The sequence below is a fragment of the Puntigrus tetrazona genome, unplaced genomic scaffold (assembly GCF_018831695.1).
Source record: "Puntigrus tetrazona isolate hp1 unplaced genomic scaffold, ASM1883169v1 S000000144, whole genome shotgun sequence".
NCBI classification, from domain to species: Eukaryota; Metazoa; Chordata; class Actinopteri; order Cypriniformes; family Cyprinidae; genus Puntigrus; species Puntigrus tetrazona.
This window is the reverse complement of record NW_025047821.1, coordinates 19,596-41,302: the sequence shown is the minus strand read 5'-3', so window position 1 is coordinate 41,302 and position 21,707 is coordinate 19,596. Positions and strand designations below refer to the sequence as shown.

General features: G+C 36.3%; 1 protein-coding gene across 1 annotated transcript in view; it reads left to right on the top strand.

Moving 5' to 3' along the window:
- Positions 1-21,253, top strand: part of LOC122332696 (arf-GAP with SH3 domain, ANK repeat and PH domain-containing protein 1-like) — a 29,640-nt gene extending 8,387 nt beyond the window's left edge. The window contains 29 exon segments of the mRNA XM_043230071.1: positions 304-376; positions 723-868; positions 1,179-1,253; positions 1,838-1,887; positions 2,548-2,677; positions 3,649-3,734; positions 4,143-4,218; positions 6,767-6,853; positions 7,484-7,495; positions 8,361-8,461; positions 8,749-8,818; positions 9,586-9,673; positions 10,160-10,208; positions 11,827-11,990; positions 13,392-13,525; positions 13,704-13,795; positions 14,892-15,082; positions 15,436-15,520; positions 15,627-15,742; positions 16,024-16,091; positions 17,251-17,358; positions 17,435-17,684; positions 17,756-17,935; positions 18,050-18,113; positions 18,750-18,811; positions 18,918-19,108; positions 19,623-19,745; positions 21,180-21,219; positions 21,222-21,253. Of these exon segments, the coding sequence (XP_043086006.1) occupies positions 304-376; positions 723-868; positions 1,179-1,253; positions 1,838-1,887; positions 2,548-2,677; positions 3,649-3,734; positions 4,143-4,218; positions 6,767-6,853; positions 7,484-7,495; positions 8,361-8,461; positions 8,749-8,818; positions 9,586-9,673; positions 10,160-10,208; positions 11,827-11,990; positions 13,392-13,525; positions 13,704-13,795; positions 14,892-15,082; positions 15,436-15,520; positions 15,627-15,742; positions 16,024-16,091; positions 17,251-17,358; positions 17,435-17,684; positions 17,756-17,935; positions 18,050-18,113; positions 18,750-18,811; positions 18,918-19,108; positions 19,623-19,745; positions 21,180-21,219; positions 21,222-21,253 (2,943 nt within the window).
- Positions 21,254-21,707: the final 454 nt, after the last annotated feature.

The following is a 21,707-nucleotide window of genomic DNA, read 5'->3' as shown; positions in this document are numbered from 1 at the left end:
TGCCATTTTAAATAACATTTGATAAAATACAATGTAAACATTTTTTACCAGATAAAAGTATTAATTAGTATAAAATTTTACTGAACATATATATATATATATATATATTCAGGGACTTCATGACCCATGACCTCACCAGTGCTAGTGTCATGCTCGAGTTAAAAAGCATATAAATATGTTAAAATTAACATATTCACTAATCCTGATTAACAAAAAGACTGGTGTTTCTTAGATGTATAAATGTTAAATGTAAATGTAAAAATTTAAGGTTGGTGAAATCCTTATTTTTTCTTTTTTTAACAGGCCTTGGACTCTGACCGTACAATCTTGCAGAAAATGAAGAAAGCAGCCAAAGCAAAGCACATCTCTGGCCAAGGTAACATGAAATTACGTTGAATCTATTTGATGTATTTTGCTACAAACGTCTTTACTACACCATAGTTGTTTTTTGAAGTTCATGCACATTAGACTGTAAGCAGCATTCATTTAGTCTTTGAATCTGTATTAATTCATTAGAGAGATTGACAGCGTATGCAAAACATTTCCTCCAGCTCAGATATCCATGAATATTAATGAAGTAGAAGGCAGATGCCCCCTATGAGACCCAAACACGTCAACATCTCTATCTGTTTTTTAGCGTCATGTGCTTTTAGCCAAATCCCCATGATTTCTCAGTTATATTTTCACAGTTTTCTGAATTTCTGCTGCTGATCTTCTTCCAGACCACGTATCACATTTGGAGGCATACATCAATTCCATGGAGAAGTTGGCCGTGAATTTCCGCAACAATGGAGAACAGGAAGTGGCCTCTGCGTTTAATAAGTTTGCAGAATTCTCCAAAGAACTGCTGACGCCAATGAAGAACTTGGTGAGACACATGGAGCTCCAGGAGGGCTTTCTGTGGCTTCTGCATAATCCCATAGAGTGTTTTTAGTATTAGTCACGGTTTGGACTTACAAGATAGGCCTTATCTGCAGACAACTCAGCTTCCTCGCCAAAGGTTGTCTCAGCTCTCTGTCCGCAGCTCCTTATCCCTTCCAGGCGCATTCACGTTAAATAGATTTTTAAAGTGAAAATATGTTTAATGTGCTTGTTGGCAAGCATATGCTGACATAAACTGGGTATAAATGGGTTTTGCCAGCTCACATTTTTCATTTTAATGTTTCTGTTTTTATCAGTTGAAGAGCATGTTGCACAACGTCAACTTCTTCCTGGACTCGCTGGTAAAAGGGGATCTGAAAGAGGTCAAAGGTGTAAGTTGAAATCTACAGTACAAGCGATGCACTTGAAGTGATGTTTTCCTTGTGTAGATGTAGATCTATATTCATTTAAGGACATATTAGTCAAAAACGTATAATACGCTTAAAGCATAAACTTAAAAAAATGAGAAGAAATTCATAGGTTCAAAAATGTACATTTTTGTGCTAGGTCACACGTATTTTTGTGATATTAAATGTTGGACATTTTTTATAGTACCCCACTGTATACCATTATAGCAAATAATTACCATCTTTGTGTACTGTGGTATTCACAAGAAATTAAATGACAATGTTAATACCAACTTTCTGTACTTATATTTGCCTCGTTAGTGTTCCTAAATGATGCAAATATAGATGAAGTGTGCAGGATATTTTCCCAGAAGGCAACAAGGCATGTTCTAGTAGAAATCTATTACATAGATCATTACCATAAGCACAGTGTTTAGTGCGAGCAGATGGTAAGGAGACAGAAGATAAGACAGACTTCTTTTAATTCTTCTCTGTCTGTCTTGAGGATCTCGTTTTTTACTGTAAGATGATGAAAGTCTGACTCTAACACCTTCTTTTCATCTTGTCAGGACCTGAAAAAGCCTTTTGACAAGGCGTGGAGAGATTATGAGAATAAATTGTGAGTGCTTTTTACAACGCTGTTTTTAAACTAGGCTTATTCCAGCCATTTGTTCCAGTGTTTTGTTTTGTTCTGACACCCACTGAGCGGTGCTTTATTTTGATTCATTAGATAAGAGATATTGCAAAAGCCTCAAAATAAGCAAGAGAACAAGAAAACATTTTATCACTGGTCTCTGTCACGACAGTCTGTGTTTGTTGGTGTGTGTGTGTGTGTGTGTGTGTGTGTTTGTGTGTGTGTGTCAAACAACAACCTATTTTAGAAACTGTGTAGGATTTATATTCTTTGTGCCTCGTATGTTACATATTGTCTGTAGCATCACTTGTTCTCTTTCTCATATTTAGTCACACTTTTTTTAAAGCCAGGGTTGTTTAGTGTATAGTTTTAGCTTCATGACGTCAGTACATCAAAAATTGGAATTCCATGGTATTCTAATTTGCTAAACTTTTTTGTTACCATAAATCCGTTTACCGTAATACTTCCTGTATCGTTATTTTGCTGCTTTTAATTTCTGTTCTTCATTTTCTCGCTTCACTTCTCTTACAATACTTTTTGCATTTTGTTTCCACAAATCAAATGAGTACTGTATTTGTGCGTTATGCAGTACTACACTATAAAGTGGAACTCACCGCACTGTCATATGATTTCTGTCCCCTTCAGCACTAAAATCGAGAAAGAGAAGAGGGAACTGGCGAAGCAGTACGGTATGGTGCGCACAGAGGTGAGCGGAGGAGAGATTGCAGAAGAGATGGAGAAAGAGCGCAGGATGTTCCAGCTACAGATGTGTGAAGTAAGATCCGCTCATGTTTGTGTAACTACAATAGAGGAACATGACAGATGTTGTTTGATTTATGGTGTGAACAGCTCGTCTATATATAAATGTATGAGTTGCGAAAACTTTTTCTGATCTTTTCATGCCTAGCGTGGCAGATATGAGGGTCCAATTTGTAGTGCGTAGAAAAATTTTAATAAGACATTGTTGCTTTCAAAATTAAACAATAATAAACACTAAGTGCTACATTATGAATACGTTTTTGAGTTACCAAATTGTTCTTATAATAATTGTTTTAATTATAGTTGGCATATGTAAGACTAAAATAGGCCTGGGTGATACTGGTAGACACAACTAACTGGTAGAGATTTTGAACTATGTTTTCTATCGTGATTACAATAACATTTAAAATGGCAATAACATTACATAATAACATTTGATTACTTTACACAATGTTTGTAACATTTTTTGGTGCATTTAGTTTAAAACATTTTTATATAGGAATTATTAATTTTCTATGGTAAAATTGGTAACAAAAAACAAACAAAACTAAAAAACTATATAGTGATGTATATTGTTACCTTGAAATAAAATGACTCCTATCGTTATGTAAGATTTTGGGCATACCGCCAACCCCTGCCCTAAACAGTCACTGGCTGAAAGTTAATGTACACTATATTTTAAAAAAGTTATATTTTTATAATATTTTAAATGTTTATGAAAGAACTCTCCACCAATGCTGCATTTATTAAAAAACATGGTGCTCAGGAAAGATTTCTTATCATTATCGATGCTGAAAAAAGTTGGTCTGCTTTATATTTTTGTGGATACCATGATGCTGTTTTTCCGGGTTCTTTGATGAATAAAAAAAGGATTTATTTGTAATTTTACTTTTAACAGTGTAAAAAGCTTACATCAAGTTAATATATATTATCGTTTAATAGATGTAATAATTTCATTAAATGGTATTTGTTTTTCTTCATAAACAGTACCTCATCAAAGTAAATGAAATTAAAACCAAGAAAGGAGTAGACCTGCTACAGAACCTCATCAAACACTACTACTCTCAATGCAAGTAAGTCGTGGATTTATAACCATTCTTATAACAATTCTTTTGAAAAAAAAACCCTGTAAAGCAAAATATTCAGTCCCTAACAATAGATCTGTCCATTGACATGAAGCATACCATAGCAAAATGAATAAAGTCATGCGTGTGAAGAGAAATGTGTGGGATGGGCAGCACACCTGTGCCGGCTTGGCACCATCCCCATCAGTGTAAAATGTGTGTGTGCTGTGACTGATTGCCCTGCTTTATAGTCGCTTCCCTCCACGCTCCAGTCTGTCACGCTGTTTTGAGTGTGACTGGAATTTGAGAGAGCGCGAAACCTATGAAAAAAGCGTGAGAGAGGAATAGAGATTCCTTGACAATTTACACTTCTTTTTTTTTATAGGACTTGGAATTAAAATTTCTCTCTCCTGTCAGTTTCTTTCAGGAATGTCTGGCTGCAACGGAAAAACTCAAGCAGTACATTGATGCTCTTACGGGACAGCTGAGTGCTGTGAGTGATCCTGCCCATGTTTGTTGCTTAAACAAATTTGTTCTTAATTTATTGAACGGACGGATGACTGTTTGCAATCACACTTAAGAAATAAGGTCGAACAGCCCTATGGTGTTTTTTTTCTTCCCGTTTTCATTCATGCTTTTGTTTTGCCAAAGACTGTATACACAAAATGCCCAAACCTCAAATAAGTGGTGACAGGTTTATCCAAACTGCACTGTTATGCTGCATGAAAGGAAAGAGAAAATACCGCTACCACTGCTAAATATATTGCCATATAAATAATAATTGTGTATTTGTTCTTGTCATTCAAATTATTATATACTTTTTATACTTGTATTATTCCAAATATAAACATAATAACAGTTATAAAATCAAAAATAAATTGTATAATATATGATTTAATATAATTTTTTTAAATAATAATATATATATTAAAAATTCTAAAAGTATATTGTCAGATTATTGTTATCGTCATTACTTTTGTTCTTCCGCTTTTTATTTTTATTGTTGAATATTGATATTACTAATTTCAACAACATTACTAATTATATTTTTTCTTATTATTATATTATTATTAGTATTACCCCCCTAATTCCATCCTTTTAGCTCTTATCTTATAGCACAATGCGACTGAGATATTTTTACCACTTGACAGCTCTTTAGCTTTTAAATGTAACATAATTATACTAAACTGACATTCTGAATGTAAATGCAAAGCGTTTATCATTTAAGGAGTAACGGCTTGCTTGAGAAAAGGTCAGAATGCATAACAAGTGTTGAATTCAAACTAGCTTTAAATAATACAGACAGATAACCTGTATATTATCTGTCAAGCAATTTGATAGATTAGGCACTATATACTCCAAATCCATTCAGGCAAACAGGATGAGCTCTGTGTGTGTGTGTGTGTTTATTGGAGGCATGGTCATGTGGTGGAGCGGCTAATCGGTATTCAGAACACATCTCACTTTACAGCAATGAAGCTCAGGATGAGCACGACATCGGCCCAAATCACTTAATCCATGCTATAATATAGATCCCCCAGTGTATTATTATTAATATTTTCATGAATTATATTTAATGAAATATTTCTATGTATTCCATCTCAAAAGCAAGGTTGAAAATTGAAAAGTACTGGGTATCCTTTACATCCTTTTTTCATTCTCAGACAAATATATGTCAATCCAAGTGAGTCGATTACTCATGCTGAGCAGCCAATGACTTTTGGGCAATCGTTCTGCATCTTTATGGCATCCCATCATCCCTCGAGCTAACACAGTGCATTCTCAATGTTCTTCATCTCTTTCACCTCCCTACGCGCTTTGTATAGTCAGCCCAGATCAATAGTTTGTAGGCTAAAAATAGTTCAGTCGATCATCTCAATATGTGTACACCCACACTGATGTTACAGAGCTGGCCAAGTGACTCACGTTGAAGTATTAGTGGTTTTTACTTAACAAGGCCAGAATCTTAGATATAAAGTTTCATCCGGCTAAAAAAAAACTATTTTTATTGGTATAGTTGGACTGTTGGTCTGGTTTTATCTGGTTAACCTGCTGATCTCCTGCTGATTGACAAGCATCCAAAATTTCTTTTTATGTTTTGTTAACTAACAACATTTTGTCAGTTAAAATAAAGCCCAGATAAAAAAAAATATTACATGAAAAACTTCTTAACAATTCTTGAAACACAATTACAATAATGAAATAAAAGCTAATTAAAAACATAAATAAATAATATAGTAAATCACATCCAAAATCATCCAAGTTTTTCTTTACATAATATATTTGTGTATACTGTGTACATTTATTATGAATATATAAATACCAACACATGTATGTATATATTTAAGAAAAATATGCTGTTTTTATATTATATATATATATATATATATATATATATATATATATATATATATATATATATAAATCAAAGAAAATAAATATATAAATGCATTTTCATGTAAAAACTTTCAAAATAAATACTGAATGTGTGTGCTTTAATATGTAAGTAATGAACACAGTACAAACACATATTATGTAAAGAAAAACTTTTATTTTGCATGCAGTTAATCTTTTGACAGCGCTAATAATAATATATATGAATAATACTAAATGAACACTGCTAAAAACAGAACCAGAACCACATTTTAATGATGGTAAAAATGTGGATGCTTTTAGTGAACATCCCAGATTCTCACTGTAGACTGTGGAGAACCACAACAGAGCGGCTTTTGTTTGCTTCGAGCACGGCGCATCAAGGTTACCAGCCTCCGCCGCTCTATGTCACACCGACACAATCGGAGAAAAATCAGCACTGTAAGCAGCTGGTAACAGTACATTTATGGCTGATAAAGCAGACGGCTTCTTTCAGCTGCAGTGAAGTTGTGAGTGACAGACAACTTAATGAAAGGGCCATTGTCTTACCCAAAGCCTAAGTAATTACACATATAAAAACACAGCTGAAGCAATGTACAAGGAGGAGAGGATGTGTTTGGAGGAATTTAAGCGTGTGTGTGTGTGTGTGTGTGTGTGTGTTTATATAGATCAAACATAAGCAGGAAGATGAGAAGAGACAGCTCTGTTCTCTCAGAGATCAGCTCAGACCGGCTCTGCAGCCCGAATTCAAGGAGGTAAAGAATGACACTGTTTGCACCTCATTCCCGCGCCACTGGCACACACATTTTTCTTGCTTTGGAATTTGCACACATTTCTCATGCGTGCTTTTCCTTATTACACTCGCAGCTTTTCAATTTCCAGATTTTGAACAGGTTTTTCTAATCCTTTCTTTGTCTATGATCTTGCATTGTGAGGTTTACTGTAGCTGAAGGCTTGTATGTAAAGTGGAGACTGGGGCAAGTTGTCACAAGGACTATTTCCCAGTGTCTAGTACAAAAAACTGGACTCTGTTGTGCATTGTATAGGACTGCGCTATGTGTAAGCCACTGCTGTGCTCTATGTTTTTCCTGTCTCAGAGTTCACCCACCACTATTGATTCACTCCAGGAAAATCAATAACATTTTATGTTGCTGTGCATGGTGGTATATATTATTTGTCAGGGTAATAAATAGACAGGGTCTTAAGGAGTAATTTGTTAGTCCTATTCAAGTATTTAATGGGATTATGGTGGATGGGGATCAATGTATATTTGTTATTGTCGATCATCTTCTACAATAATTAAAAAAGTAATAATAAAATTGACTGGAATGTGAAGGGCAGCTATTAATATAATTGTTTTTCTAAATGCCTCACTGACAAAATAGCAGTCTAGGAGAGTAAGTTGAGACTTTTTTTTAAATTAGCATGTGATTGTTCTGCATGTTCTGTCACCTCATGTTTCCCACTGTAGCTGAAATAATGTAGCATGTGAAATTTTCGCTGTAGATGTCTATTGTAATTCTAGAACTGTTAATACATTTTTTTTTTAATTATTTTGTTTATTATTTTTATTATTTTTAGTAACAATTACATAATTTCAGGTATGTTTTGAAATGGTGTCCTTGTATTATTTAACCCAAAATATTCCTCTTTTTTTTTGTTTAGTTCATAAATGACATGAGTTAAAAGATGAATGACATTTATCTGCTTCGCATTTCTTGCACGTATCGTCTCTTCATCATAAGTGTGAGCTGGTACTTCCTTTCGTGTTAGCACCTCTCTGCATGAATGATGTGAAGTTTGTGTGACTTTCTCCTAAGCTCGAGTAGTTTGGGTTTCAGGTTCAGCTACGTCAGCTAAAAAAGAAACTCGAGTCATCATTTAATCCCCCTCATTTCATTCTAAGCCTTTATGACATTCCTTTTTCCGTGAAATACAAAAGAATGTGTTTCACACAATGTTCAAGCTGCTATTTTCTATTAAATAAAAGTGACCTGCGACCTAGTTACATGGACTGATTTTATCGGCCTTTATCATTTTCGTAGCTGAAAGTCCATGGTTTCCTTCAAACGTTCATTCTACTAAAATGAGAAGAAGGAACATTTGTGTTCACAAGAACAAAAAAGAAATAAAATGATACACTACCTATCCCTTTAAGCGTTTTTTGTGCAATTCCCATTCATAGAGGCTATGAACATCAACAAAGCTTTTTGGGCGCCACATATAAACCATAACATTCCCGTTTATGTTTCTTTTGTTCAGGATTCTCTGAGCAGACAGACTGTGTACAGCATGCATCAGCTTCAAGGCAACAAGCAATATGGCACAGAGAAATCAGGCTACCTCTACAAGAGGAGTGATGGGTAAATGAACGAATGTTGTAGCAAACGGTTGTGATATTATCAGAGTCCCGTTCCCGGATCCTGCATTCTTCAAACGTGAAGTATAATCCAGTCATTCATTAAGATTTCGCTGATAGATCCTTTCTGAAGCGCTCTGGTAGCCCTTCGTTTCAAATTATTCATGTGCTGTAGGACACGCTGTGCTGGGAATTTCCACACGTATCTGTTTCTGCATTTACTATATAGCTTTGTGTTGATTGAGGAGAATGTGATGTGGATTCTGTGCCGTAATCTCATTTCTCTAATAGGTTGAGGAAGATGTGGCAGAAGAGGAAATGTACCGTGCAGAACTGCTATCTTACCATCGCTCATGGAACTGTGAGTATTCACATCGCTCTCGGTAAATCCAGCAGAAAGCATTTATTCTTCTGCTGGATTCTGTGATAAAATGCGAATGCATCCTAGATATAGGATGTTCAGCTCTACAGTGCGGGTTATGCCGCCGTGGTATAGCCATTAGTAAAGCACCCTTTGGGTTTTTAGTTTGCAAAATGAAAGTGACATATTTCTATCAGAAATGTCTGTAAGGTCTATGCAGACCTATTAGGAAATTTTTGTTGCATGAATATGATATCGAACAACTCGCCTTAAAATGGCGTTTTACACCTAGTATTGTAGTATTGTAATGTGTAAATCTTTCCTTTTTTAATTTTGTAAAATCTTATGAATATGACACACTGGACACACTGATATTAAAATTTTGTTACACTACAGTTCACTGCTACACTAAAGTTTGGTGTTATAAGATGCATAATGTATATGAAGTCTCTTTTGCTCAAAAATTAAAAAATAAAAATCTGAAAACTGATTACTTCAGTTTTTGTCTCACATCACGACATATCTTATAATCTTTATGTTTCTTTATTTATTAATTACGATTATTATTTGCTTATTTTATTTACAATATATGAATATTCAACTATTTATATTTTATCTCATATTTTACATTTTATGCTTCTGTGATGTTTAGTTGTGTGGATATCTCCAGCTGAAACCTGTGCTGATACACAGTACAAACGAGGTGTAAATTAATGTCACGATTAGTTGAGATACGTTAGTGATGAAGTGCTATGTGTTTGTTGCAGCCTAATAAATCACCAGCTAAACTCAACCTCCTCACCTGCCAAGTCAAACCAAGTCTGGAAGACAAGAAATGCTTTGACCTCATCTCACGTGAGTTAACCATTCATTCCCTCAGCATTCCTCAAACGAGAGCTCGGTCCCATGTGGTTATAATAGAAAATAAACCCCATCGAAGGTAGATTTCAGGATCTTCACGTCAAGCCGAAGCGTACCAGCCTCAGGATATTTTTGGTGAAGAGAACTGCTTAATTGTATCTGCATGCATCCATGCATTATTCTGGCCTCAGGTCTCTAGTGCCATTATTATGTTATGTAACTATCGTGGCATATGTTGCTATATAATACTGGAGTCCTTGAACTAAAGGCAGGTTTTTCTGAAAACAGGGCACTGTTTAAATTCTGTATTTACACTCGAACACAAATAGTTCCTTCCTGCCACTTGTATTTTAACAAAAGACCTCAAACCTGTTTTATCTCTCCTGATTGTTTGCTGATTACACGTTAGCTGGTGCCAGCTGAGGAGGAATTGTGAATTTGCAAGGAATAACGAGGATTGTTGTTTTTTTGTTTTTTTAGATAATCGCACCTACCATTTTCTGGCTGATGATGAATCTGATTGTGTGGCGTAAGTATTCAGAAATTGTGAGCGCTCAAAAAAGAAAGAATTGTTTATTCGCAGCGACAAATGTTACCCAAATGGCCCTCTTTGGTGTGTTAATATTTCAGCCTCAGAGAACCCACTCAAGCATTTATTTACCTGGATAAGTCTATTTTATCATAATTACACATAAATCCAAGCAATATAAAGCAACACACTATTTTTTTCATACTACGTTTATCTATAACTATGCACATCATCAATTAATACAGGGATATTTTAAATAATGCATTGCTCTTAAATTTAATTATACTTTTAAATATTGAGTAATTAACTACATATAGTTACTATATGGTTAGTCTTTGGCTTAGGGTTACTTGGATGCAATCATGCATATTTTAATGTCATTAGTACGAATAACGTGTAACAAGGACACCATAAAATAAAGTGTTACCAAAATTTTGAAGAGCTTGATGCTTTTTTTTAGAATTTTCAACAGGGTTTAGTTAACATCCTGGCTGTGAACTATGATTTAATACTTTCTAGTTGGATGCAAGAGAAAGTATCATCATTCTGATTCGCATCTGGTTGGACATAATCCTATTTTTTTTTTTTGAGAAAAACATTGCATTTCACTACAATTCTGTGTTGAATAGGCATTAATGTTTTTATTGAAGAATGACACATTAGACCGAGCAAAAAAGGACAGCAAAGACTTTTACAATGTTTCAGAAAAAGAAAATTGTAGAAATAGATGTTTATGGAATTACACTTACATGTATTGGAGAAGAAATACGTGCAAACAAATATTGCATCAATAAATTAATTTTAAAACGTAAGTTTAAAAAGAAAACATTATAAATTTGAACACGTTTGAACAAGCGAATAAGAGTGAATAAAAAAGAGACTTTTTAATATATAAAATTATACCAAGCCCAAGCTTTTGAACGCTTGTGTAATTAGCTTTATCACTGCTTAATAAACACGCTTGTATAAAGATGATCTCAGAGCTTACAGACTCACTGATTTCATGGTCTCTTTAAAGAGAAATGCTTTTAGTCTGCCAGACACTGATCTGTCTGAGTCTCAGTCTACCCATGTGACTGTCAGATGAGAATGTGTGGACGGCGTCAGATAGGAAAGAGCTTGTATCATTTTCAGCTTGCACACACACACACCTCTCCCAAGCTGACCTTTCCATCTTGACAACGTAACAGAGCCTCCTTTCTTGGAGAGAAAGAAAAATATGTAACATTTCTTTCTCTGATGCGGCTGTCTGTACAATGATTGAAGTGCCTCCCATGTCAGATCACAGCCCAAGCTAAATGTCAGAGCTGAAGAGGAGCGAGTCAAAAGATTATTGATAGTCACATTTTTTTTTTTTTTTACAAACAAATTTATTCACTAAATAGAATTGCCCAAAGCCTTGCACTGCTTACAAAAATCCCCCAAGCTGTGACCGAGGGCGTCTTCTCATTAACTGCTGATGAACTCTGATGTAACCTCTTAAAGCAGGATCATTATTAGTCACAAATGACTTTTTCACGCATGGTGCCACCCGGAAATACTGATGTTATTTCGATCTGAAGTTTCTTATCGCCCTCTAATGGTTATATTTGTTTTTGCACCATTCTAAAAATATCAGGTGGATATCTGTGCTTACAAACAGTAAGCAGGAAGCTCTAAATGTGGCTCTGGATGAGAGGAAGCCGAGTGGGGAAAACAGCGTTGAGGATCTGACACGAGCCATTACTGAGGATATTCGCCGCTTGCCTGGAAACAACGTTTGCTGTGACTGTGGGGCTCCAGGTGCAAAAATAAAATGTTTGCAGTAACACAAATGTTTTTGGACATGCACGTGAAGTATTGCGCTACCATTTTACATGAATAGTGTAATAATTCAGAATACCATTTTAGTTTCCCCAGTCTTAAATATTTTGTTTAGTACAGTGGTTATAACTTTGTTAGTGTTTTAGTTCCAGAAGACTGTAAAAATGAAATGCAGGTTAAAAGTGAGTTCGGTCATCTTTTAGCTACAAACGTCTAAAGTCAAGGGAAACTAACAATTCTTACAGACAGTGCTTATATGATAGGAGTTCTTTGTGTTTGTTTCAGCAGCGCAGTTGGAATAAAACAGGTTTAGAAACAGAAACTAAGCAGTTTAAGCAAACAGCTGCTTTAGAAATGGGCCCCGTCTAACACCTTGAGCTGGTGCTCTGCTCATGCTGTTTTTTTCCAAGGCCTACGCATAAATCATGTTTAATTAAATTACAATCCAGTGAGTGAACATGAGCGAACGGCCTGAAGGATTTATTGGCACATTTCCTCTAAGAATTGCTAATGTTTTGGCTGGAGAGTTCAGATTTTCCTCGGCTGCACCTTTCTCCTTTGCAAAAAGCAAGAGCATGTGTCACTGAATACTACTGGAGCGCTTTTAAACTTGGTCAGTGTTATAATCATACTAATTATAATATTTTGAATTAACTTTTTCGTTTTAGATTTTCAGTTTTAATTGTTATTTTAGTTTGAAATGTATTTATTTCATGCCAAGCATACTACAAATATATTTTTAAATTTATGTACTTTGCATTTAAAGTTTGATATTATTCAGAGATCATACAATCCTTATCAAAAGTGACATTAAAACACATTTTAGACTTTACAATGTTAAGAAAAGTGCATTGTGCATAAGTAATATGCAAAGTAATATTTAATTATAAAGGTTATATCAGTAAATCTGGAGTTATCTTTCAGTAAATAATAGATTATATACAAAATAAATGTATTTTAAATATATTACTTTTCACTAGGGGTGTTATTGTAGTTTTTATTGATTTTGTTGTTGTTTTCATTTATCTTTAAATGAATAGTTCACCCAAAAAAGAAAATTTGTTCATTCGGTCATCATTTACTCACCCTCAAGTAGTTCCAAACCTGTATGAATGTCTTTGTTCACAAAGGAAGATATTTAAAAATATATATTTTATTTTATTCATATCTTTTTTTTTGCAGTATTTTTTTCTACTATGGAAGTCAGTCTTTATTTGTACTGTGTAAATAAGTTGTACTTCAATGCAAAAAACACGAGGGATATAAAATGGCTTATTTTGTCAAGCAGGTTGTATTTACAGTTACTTAGCCCTTTTTTAACCCCAGTTTCTGACTGTCAGGCAGCTGATAATATGTTTATCTTATATTCTTTCCTTTCAGATCCGTCTTGGATCTCTATAAACCTGGGAATCCTCACATGCATTGAGTGCTCAGGGATACATCGGGAAATGGGTGTACATTATTCACGCATTCAGTCACTTTCTCTGGACAAACTGGGCACTTCAGAATTGCTGGTGAGGATCTACAGTGCCCAACAGATGAGGAAAATTTATTTATGCGCTGTTTACTGTAGCAGGTTGTCATCTTTAACGCATCCATGTATAGAGAGAGAGTTTTTCACAGTATGACAATATCAGCAATTTGTTATTATCCCGCAGATTTATGGTTCTTTCTCTCTCTTTTGCTCCTTAGTTGGCAAGAAACGTGGGGAATTCGGGTTTTAATGAAATTGTGGAGGCCAATCTTCCCAGTCCCTCTGTGAAGCCGTCAGCAGAGAGTGACATGTGAGTGATGAGCAGCTCTGTAATAGCTCTTCAAATGGCAGCCAAATGGTCTCTGTGTGTCCATAGCACCCTGTGTCTTTAGCGTTTCCCAAAGTATTCGTACCGCTCAATTTATTTGATTTTTTCCCTGCAAAAGAGCACTATTCCCGACTGGGCCGGCCTTAACTCGTCTGTACACAATTAACCTGTCTGCAGATGGTGCAAAGCTTTTAAATTTGTTTTAAATTGATCATTCATGAAATCATTTAAAAGCTGAGGAACATCCAAATTACTTTAACCATCAAACCGAACAGTTTGATTTAGGATATATGGTTGTTTTCACTACTCTCACTAGCCGCCCATTAATGAACAGCGCTATTATTAGATTGTTGCACAGAGCCCTGAAATAACATGTTAAGAGGACATGCTTAGTTCACTCCATTGTTCGCTTCACATCCATATCAGAAATCATTCTAATATGCTGATAATAGAAACATTTCTTAATAAACTGTGAAGATATACAGCAATTATTCGAAAAATAGATATCTTTTTGTAACATATCTTTTCTAAATGTATGTACGTTTTTTTTTTAAACATATTTTTTGTAAAAAAAATAATTCTTTCAAGAAAATAAAATCTTTCTGGCCTAGCAGTAGTTGTAATACTAAAAGGTACAGGAGCAAAAATAACATGCAGTTTTGAGGATCAAAGCGAGGGTGCAAGTTGGTCACGTGACATAAATAACAGGTGTTTTTTGTTGAAGAATATTTCGATTTTTGATTAACATAACTGAGTTGACTTCAGGCGCGCTATTAAAGCGTGGCCCCTTTAAGAGCTCTCACAGCTGTTATCTGCTGGTGTCTGTCTCAGAGCTCAGGGCTGGATTTTGTCCTAATGGCAGTCTCTGTAGTGTTTCAACCCACATCTGCCCAACGTTGTAACCTGAAAAGAGAGGAGATTTGCATTAATGAGAGCTCCAGTTATGTTGTCTCCTGCCATCTGTGGCTTGTAATGCTCTAGTAGACATGGCTGAGATATTACAAATTGGACACCTGTTAATTCCTCTGCCATTTTTGATAACCAATAAACCTGTTATAATAATTTGTGTTGTTTTCAGGGCCATACGAAAGGATTTCATTCTCTTAAAGTATATGGAGTGGCAGTTTGCACAGCGTAGCGGCGGCTCACCCGAAACGAAGCGCAAATACCTGCAGGACGCTGTGCACAGTCGGGATGTCTTCAGCCTCTTACAGCTTTACGCTGAGAGAATGGACTTCAGCCTGCCACTGCCATGTCCCCTACAGGTCAGCAGATATAAGCCTCCTGCTTAGAAAAGACAGTCCAACTGTACTCAGTATCGTTCCAAACCTGTGTCTTCTGCAGAACTTAAAAAAAGAGATATCTCGAAGAACGCTGGTAACCAAACAGTTCTGTTACCATTGACTTCCACTGTATTTTTGTCCATACACTGGAAGTCAATGGCCACCTGTACTCTTTAATTGCAAACTAAACTTTCAAAATATCTTATTTTACATTCCTCAAAAGAAAGAAAGTCATACAGGTTTGGAACGAGACGAGAGGTCCCTTAGATGAGTGCATTACCTAACTGTAGATCTTGGCTACTTCTATTTTGCTTACAATTGCGTATTATATTTTGATAGGAAAAGGGGAAACTGCACTACACCTAGCCGTCCTATTGTCTGACAGGACTTCACTTCATGTGGCTGACTTCTTGTTCCACAACTGGTCGGTTAGAAAAAAAAGCCATTGTTATTCTGAAAGTGGCCTTGAGCAGATTCACATGTAGATTATCTTCATCATAACTGCCTTTTCCTCTTGTTTCCTGTTTCAGTAATAATCTGGACGCTCAGACTGTGAAGGGGAACACTGCTTTGCATTACTGCTGTCAGCACAATAAAACCGAGTGCCTTAAACTTCTGCTCAGAGCCAAGGCCAACACTCATATCAGTGAGTGACTCTAAAACCACAAAGACATTTTTGTTGAGTTGTTTAAGCTTAATGACGTGTTTGTTTATTTGTACAGTTTTTAATTTGAAGTTGCATCTTTTAATAGGGGAAGGTTTTTAACATCAAAAATATTCGAGACTTGTTTCTATAGTATATAGGGTTTTGTCAGCGTCGTATGCTCATCGCGTTCTTTTGACGGCTGGCTTGGCTCTGTTTCGTCAGGAGTTGATTTACAGAGCAGGATGATAATTGTGCTGATGAAAATTGCTGTTCTGTGATAGAGAATGATAACGGAGAGACGGGGCTGGACGTGGCTCGCAGATTGAAGCACACGCTGTGCGAGGAGCTGGTGAGTCAAAGGGCTTTTCAGCTGGAACTTGTTAAAGCAAGTCTTTATTACTAGGGTATTCATGTGGGTGTAACCTGTGTATTTCACTTTTGTTGAACCAAATGTTCAAAAGCGCTGTACAATTCAGCTATATCTAGGTCGTGGTATTTTCTATAAGCAGGGATCGGTGTATTTCAGTAGCTTTTCAGATGCTTGTGATTAAAGGATTTCTTTTAAGTGATAGCATGATTAAAAAGAGTATATTTACATCGTAACATTTATTAATTGCATAAGAATTGTAATAGTTTTGTGAAATTTCTATGCCTGGAAATTACAATGTAAGGTAATATATTTTATAATATAACTAGCTATAAGTGTTATAGCTAGAAAAATATACAATACTTTGTTAGATATTGTTTTGTGAAGCTTCTTGTGCTTATTCATTAGATCAAGAATACAGTAAAACATAACTAATATAATTACAATAAAAACTGCTTTATATGTTCTTATATTTTTATTTATATTTAATTTTTTCACGAAATGGCAAATCTGAATTTTCAGCAGCCATTACTCCAGTCTTCACTGACTCTCGATTTTTCAAAAATAATTTTCATATTCTGAATGAATGCTCAAGAAACATTTGTTTTTATCAGTGCTGAATTTTCTTCTAGTTCTCTCTTCAGGATTCTGTAAATGGAATTAAAACAAAAATATTTTATTTAAAATAGAAATCTTCTGTTAAATTTTACATGTCTATACTGTCAGTTTTTATTTAATGTATCTTTGCTGAATAAAAGTATTATTTGTGATCATTTAACCAGTCTTAAAGGAATAGTTCACCATTATTGACTCACCCTCAAGTAGTTCCAACCCTGTGTGAATTTCTTCATACAGGAAAGGAAGATATTTTAAGGAAGGATGTAAGCAGGCTATATTTATCACCACTGACTTCCATAGTTTTTTGTAGTGGTTTTCAAGTCAGTGGTGACCAAAACAGCCTGTTACAAACTTTCTTTTTTTGGCTTACAGATATAGATTACACTAATACTGCAGCAGTAATACCAGCAATCTCTACAAACTCTAATCTTCTTTAAAAACATGTTTACACTTATTACAAACACCTAGAGGTCATGGAAAGGAATTGGTCAAAAAATTGTCTGTAATGATGTGCCGTGTTCAGATCCACCAATCACAGAACAACCAATTCAACATGCACGTGCACGTGGAGTATGAGTGGAGACTGCGGCAAGACGACCTTTATGAGAGCGACGATGACCTAGATGACAAGGTAACAACATAAATAAGTCTATTTGTTTTGTGTATCATGCAATTCATTGTCTAAGGTGAAACCTCCATTTTTGTAGATGGGCCCGGTGAAGAAGGAGCGCTTAGGACGGCCTTTCAGCTTGTATCACAGTAGCTCTGCCTCTCACTCTGGTGGAGGAGGAAGCGGCGGAGGGGGGTTGTTCAACGTGGGCCGGAGGCTGGCAATGGCCCGTGGAGAGAACCGGAGGGAGGTGTACGCCAGTCCCAACTCTCAGACACGCAGCCTCGACAGTCCCCCTCCGCCACCCCCTTCATCGCCCGCACCGCCACTGCCACCTCGAGTCAGAGGTGAAAACTTCTCTTCTTCTTTCTGTTCTTGTCTTCTACAGTCTTGTTTACTCTCCTCGTGTCCTTTCCAGCTCCAAACATCCCCCCTCCTCCCCCTCCTATGAGCTCACCTGATGGCTGGACGTCCCATGAAGTGAGCAGCAGTAAGAAACGAACCCCTCCTCCCCCTCTTATCATCCGTCACAAGCGCACCTATTCTGAGCCCGCCTCAGATGCCCCCAGCCCCCACGCTTCACGGCAGGGATCAGCAGGTACGTCACAAACCTGCCAGGTGGTTCTCATTCACTGGTCAATAGGTGTGAAAACCCTGAACGCATATTTTCTTGTCATGTTTACAAGCTAAATAAGTATGTTTTTTTATACAGATTATGGAGTACCTGCTGGCCCGAGGAGCTTCAAGTGTCCAGACTCACCTTTCCAGAAGTGTGTGTAAGTGCATTTGGGGTCACAAATTATGTGTTTTTCTCACTGTGTTTCGAAGTAAAAGCATTAGCAGGCAAATTTAATTATTTAGTTAAGGTGCCAACTGTGAGTAAAATTTGGCTTAAAAAAAGCAACAGAATAAATTAATTGGCTAGGACGTTAGATAAAGCCAATTAATTATAATAAATATTAATTTTAATATATATATGTATATGTATATATATATATATATATATATATATATATATATATATATATATATATATATATATATATATATACTACCATTCAAATGTTTAAAGTTAGTAGGATTTTTCTAAAAAGTTATAATGGCTGGATTTAATTTAATTTGCTTACTGCCGCTTAAGAATCCTATTATTAATGTTGAAAACAATTGTGCTGCTTAACTGTGACTTTTGTTTGATTTTGTGGATGAACAGAAAGTTTAAAATATACAGAAAGTTTAAAACACTGTATTTACTGTTATATATATATATATATATATATATATATATATATATAGTATACATGTCTTATAGTATATAGACACCCATGATTACACTTTTACAGTAAACTGCACTGATTATATAATACAGTACAATGCAATACAGTACTGTATATTGTGACACATTTCTATTTCAGCTCAGGTTCTCCCAAATACACGTTGTCCACTCTCAACTCCTTATCTGAGCTACCAGAACGAGGTAATTCCTTAACTGTCTAGTTATCTTTCCACTATATTGTCTCCTGTGAAGTTGTTTAGCTTATCACGGCTCATGGTTTTTGTGTCGTGGCTGTAATCTCTCTCAGCGGGCTTTCGAGCAGATGGGGAGTGCAGCTCGTCTCACTTTCTGTATCAAACCCCACAATCTATCAGCAGCGGCGGGCGGCATGCCCCGGCCCTGTCCCCCACCTCCCCGCGCTCCTTCAGCCTGGAGGCTAACGGCAGCTCCACGTCCTCCTGCCACACAGCTCCTCACCCCCTGCCCAGGAAAACTCTGGTGAGAACAGAAACCACGAGCAATGCCTGGACTGGAGAGATAAATATTTGTTCTTTCATAGCTCAAATACACAGATCACTTGGGTATTTCATTTTTTTTTTTTAGATTTACAGTAATTGTGTAATTTGGGTCCGTATGTTAGTGTAATGTTTTTGTCATAGTCTTTTATGCTCACTGTGTTACAGTAGTTTTCTAAGCACCAGTTACTCCAGTTCTTGTGCGCTTTGTTTCTAACTTCACCTTTCCCAGCTGTTTCACATCAATCAATTTACCAGCACCAAACCAGCTTAAACCAGTCTGTATTCACATGGGAATTACTGCCGGTCTGAGCAGCAGGGGCTGGAGGAATGTTATTTTATTTCGTTTGTCTTCGGCTGTTGGAAAGACATCGAGTGATGCAGGCGTTGCTTGACATTTTCCTCGTACTTGTGGTCTCCCATCACAAATTATTAAAAATCTATATCGCTTAGAAGCCGCATGAAACAGTTTTGCAACTTCTTGTTTTCGTGTTCAGATGAAGTCGAAGCTGAAGCGCGTCAAGGCCATGTACGACTGCGTGGCGGATCATCACGATGAGCTCACCTTCAACGAGGGTGAGGTTCTGGTGGTGCTCGGAGAGGAGGATGCTGATTGGTGGGTGAGTATAAGAATTAAAGAACGGAGATTGAAAGACATGAAGCTGGAAAATTCATGTCCTGGGAGGACGGTCGCATGTACAGTTCAGTAGCAGAATGGTGAGATCGACCAATCGGTTTCAAGCATTCCAGAAAGCCACGCAAAAGCAGAATTGTGACGTCATGACATGAGTTTTAAGGCCAAGCTGGACAGCTAATTTGCAATGGATCCCTTTGGGAATGCCTGATATATTATTAGTAGGTGATGTATAAGGGGAAGAAAGCTGAGTAGTTGAAATTATTATTAGAAACTTTACCATTTTGTTCATAAATTACATTGTCACACCTCAGAGGTTATAAAACCGTTCTGTACATTTTAAATGTAAGTTGCTAACAAATTGTTACAGAAGTATCCGTGTTATTTCAGCATACTACTATAGTATTTCTTAATAATTTGAATCTTATGTTTTTAGTTTCTATTTAAATTTTAGTTTAATTGCAAGCTATGTTCTTGTCTGCTTGTAATAGATTTAGAATACTTATACTTACTGTATATAGCATTCATTTATTTCTATTGTAGTACTTCATCTTTTGGAATTATTTCATCTCATTATGGAGTTATTTTTATCTCATTCACTAACTAAGTTAATATTTTTAAATGCTTTATTTCAGTTACCAAAAAAGATTTAAACGTTTTATGTTTTGGTTAGCAATAACACCGATAAGAACGTAAAAATCTATTTTTTTTGTATTCACTTCAGTAACTTTTTAATTCATTCTGTAACTCCAGTCTACCGTTTTATTTTATTTTTACTCTAAAGTTCAAAATCAGTATTTAAAAATAAATCCAGAGGGAATCCATGACATAAAAATGCATATTCTCTTGCGCTTCCTTGTTTAACATTCCACTAAATTTTCTATTGTTTTACCATTGGCATGAAAGACTCTTGAAGATGGTTTTGATGAGGAAGCTGCAGGGTTCTTGTTAGCCTTTGACAGACTCATGCTGTGTGTGCAGATGAATCCCATGATCCCATGGGAGCAGATGGAAGTGATCAGAGCAAAGCTCCCAGGGTCCATGTTTTATTCTGCTCTGCCTCCATATCTGAGTCACAGAGACGCCCATACGTCTCCAGTGGGCTTGTCTAATATCCTGCAGATTCTTCTACAGGAAAAATAGCCTCTGGAAGGCCCTTCAAAAGATAAAAATGTAGATTCACGGAGAAAAACCTAGCATGCAGGAAAGAGCTTTTAAAGTGAACTAGTTCCCGCTTTGCATCTTATTTTAAACACGTCCCACATCTTTTGTGTTCACATCATTCCCTTTTCATTACGGACGCAAAGCCCTTGATAACATAACATTACTTCCTTTATTATTTCCGGCCCCTTTATTTAATTGATTTTAACATCCTTCATTTTAATGACTTTAACCAGAGCCAGTAATATCTCCCTTTCAGCACGGCTACATCGAGGGACAGCCAGACAGAACGGGCTTATTTCAGCATCGTTTGTCTCCATGCTCGCTGAATGAAGCCGCCAACGGAGCTGAAATCATAGCACGGTCGACTCTGCTGCCAAAGCACCCTGGGAAATGAGGGGCTTGAAGTCTACCCACAGAACCATCGGTAATGAAGAATCAGCATAACAAAGCAGCACTCACAGGCCCGTCTGCAGCGCCAAGGGAGATGGGATATGTGGAACACGTTGTGCTGTGAGCGAAACTTCTCATAGTTTGCAGTTGTTCAGGCCCCTCACTTATGAGAATCATACCCTCTGATCCATCCACAGACCTGACGTCATGTACTCTCCTAAAAATGCTTCAAAAGCACACACAGCATGATCTGCATGTTACAGTGAACTGAACTCAGACGTCAGCTCATAGGTTCGTATTACGAAAATCTAATGCAGAGATTGTGTCGCCGTTCGAGGGACGGAGAACAGCTTTAAAGCACAACGCTCTGCGACAGGGTAAAAAAAACAAAAAA